The 2,805-nt window shown below is 44.3% G+C and overlaps 1 protein-coding gene across 1 annotated transcript in view; it reads left to right on the forward strand.

Annotated features, from left to right (window-relative positions):
- KIF4A (kinesin family member 4A) overlaps nucleotides 1-2,805 on the forward strand; it is a 122,684-nt gene that overhangs the window by 103,373 nt on the left and 16,506 nt on the right. The window contains exons 26-27 of the mRNA XM_024756346.1: nucleotides 395-493; nucleotides 1,029-1,211. Of these exons, the coding sequence (XP_024612114.1) occupies nucleotides 395-493; nucleotides 1,029-1,211 (282 nt within the window). The remainder of the gene's footprint in view (nucleotides 1-394; nucleotides 494-1,028; nucleotides 1,212-2,805) is intronic.

Raw genomic sequence — 2,805 nt, forward strand, 5'->3', positions numbered from 1 at the left:
TTTTTGCGGTACGCGGGCCTCTCACTGTTGTGGCCTCTCCCGTTGCGGAGCACAGGCTCCAGACGCGCAGGCTCAGCGGCCATGGCTCACTGGCCTAGCCGCTCCACGGCACGTGGGATCTTCCCGGACTGGGGCACGAACCCGTGTCCCCGGCATCGGCAGGCGGACTCTCAGCCACTGTGCCACCAGGGGAGCCCACACATTTTTTAATTTGCTCTTCTCTGAATCTAATACTGATCTTGTAAAGTGGGAGTCCTTCAACCTACTTTGCTCTTACCCTGCCTCACTTTACCATGGCTTAAGATTAAGCTAACTTAGGAATCTTTATGTTTTAGCCATGAACACTCTCAGAAGCTGCCCTGCAATGTACACTTTGTCTCTTCTTTTCAAATAGAAACTGAACCTCCTCCAAGTAGCCAGCAGACAGAAATCTCATCTTCCTAAGGATACCCTTCTCTCTCCAGACTCTTCTTTCGAATATATCCCACCTAAGGTAAACTGCTCAGGGCCTGTGATACCTTTGCATAGCCAAGGTTTGGGGTGAGTGTACTAAAATCACCTTTCAGAAGTGGTTGAGAGTTAAAATTCCCACATTCCAGCATCTCAATTTTCTATGGAGTCCCAAATAAAATTACAGTACAATCTTGAGGAAAATAGTCATTCTCCCTCCCTAGACGGCTGACTTTGGACCATGTACAGGCATTATGCAACACAACTGAGGAGGAGGCGCATAGAAAAGAGCAGTGTTCGGCTGTCCATCCAAAGATACTTATCATATCACGAGTCCCTCCCTCCTCCCTCAGATTGCTCAGCCTCTATCCCTTCAGTTTCTCTCCCTTCAAAGACTCTGTGAGGCCAAAGGCTAAAGCAGAATTTTTTCTGATTGGTAAAGCCAAGTGGGGTATATTTGAGGGCATCTGAAATCTCTGCTCTGAGAATATAGCTGGCAGCAGCTACTGGGAAGATATAATCCACATGTTGTTGTTGTTGTTTTTAATTAAATAACCATTCCAAACTTTTTTTCTTAGCCCAAACCTTCCCGGTTTAAAGAAAAGTTCCTGGAGCAAAGCATGAACATCGAAGATATAAAATATTGTTCAGAATATTCTGTGAATGAGCCTGAGGACAGTGATGGTGATGGTGGTGATGGGGATGATGAGGAATGGAAGCCAACAAAATTAGTTAAGATGTCCAAGAAGAACATCCAAGGGGTAGGAGGCAGCTCATCTCTTTCAGGGGTTCTAGTCATTAGTCTTCACTGCCAGTGAGGGTGTATCGGCCCCAGACCCTACACCTCAATCCCTCGATTGTGTTCAGAGGCACTGGCTCTGCTGAGGGGTGCTTGTTGGGCCAGCTCTGTATGGAACTGGGGGCTAGTTGAGAGGACTGCCTGGGTGCACAGGGAGGCTCTTTTCATGTTTTCAAGTTCTGACCAGTCTGAACAAGTAGTAGTGTTCTATACCATCTCATTGAAACTGGTTCCAGTGTGACCATAATAATCTTTCACATTTTTAAAGCATTTTACAGTCTATATACCATTCTCATATATGTTACCTCTTTTCATTGTCACCAAAAAAAAATCCAGTGAGGTGTTTATTATTTGTATTTTACAGCTGGATCTGAGACCCACGAGAGGGAAATGACCTTGCCCAGGGACATAAAACAAAGTGACAGTCAGGACTTGAAATCAAATGTTCTGACTCCAAGTCCAGTTTGTTTCTACCACATCATGGTCATATCAGTAAAAATTGTAGCCCGGAAGCTAAGTGGGAACTTTAAGATTGAACACACCAAAGTTAAGGCTAGTTAGAAACAATCTGACTTTGAGGCATGCTCTATTTACTTACACAATGATAATCCTATGGATTTATCAAACCTAGGTGTTCTATGTTGAAACATTAACTTCCCAGGCATTACAGTTCATCACTACCCCAACTGTGGCCTGCAGCCACATTCCACTTAAAGAGAACAGCTCACAAATTACCCTAGCTGGATTCCTGGAAGGTTATTCGATTTCATTAGCTGATAGTGCACCACATGGGGAACTGAGCCTTGTAAAGCTACAACACCAGGGAGAAGCAACTCATGAGGACTAGACAGCCCTGGTGGCCTTAAGTCATTTGGAAAGTCATCAGGAATGCAACATACCGTGTGCTCTTAGTGGGACTAAGAGCTCATCCTTAGCCTCAGAGAGCTTATAATCTAATGGGAAAACAAGCCAAAGAAATAGGAACACATCACAGGACCTCAGCATACTCATCTCAGGGAGATGGACTGAGGGGCTTTTAAGAGTGACTGTAAAGCCAAACCAAATAGATATAGTTTATGAACATGCCATGAAAGGGACGACTCTTGCTTCATTATAAGACAGAAAGGGAAATACAGTCTTGGGAGCACCTGGGAAGCCATTTTCTGGCACAATGAATAGCATATCGCAAAGACTTGATAGTAGAGGTAGTAGCGGGACATAGAGCTGGGACACTGAGAGAAAATGGGGCAGAACATGTCTGACTTTGATTCACTTACTCAGCAAACATTTATGCTGTCTACTGTGGTTGAAGTGGTAAGCATGAGCTGATTGTTGATGAAAAGGTCAGCCAAGTACTAGGAAGCACAGGTGAGAAGTACACACAGAAACAAATGGTAGAGGACCTAAAACTCTGGGGAAGGAGTTTCCAAATGGCAAGCAAATATGGGTATACTTGTCCTTGAGGAAAGCTTATCACATACACACACACACACACACACACACACACACACACACACACACACACACATAAACATATATATAATAACACTGTTGCT

The sequence above is a fragment of the Neophocaena asiaeorientalis genome, unplaced genomic scaffold (genome assembly GCF_003031525.2).
Source record: "Neophocaena asiaeorientalis asiaeorientalis breed wild unplaced genomic scaffold, Neophocaena_asiaeorientalis_V1.1 scaffold801, whole genome shotgun sequence".
Classification (NCBI taxonomy): domain Eukaryota; kingdom Metazoa; phylum Chordata; class Mammalia; order Artiodactyla; family Phocoenidae; genus Neophocaena; species Neophocaena asiaeorientalis.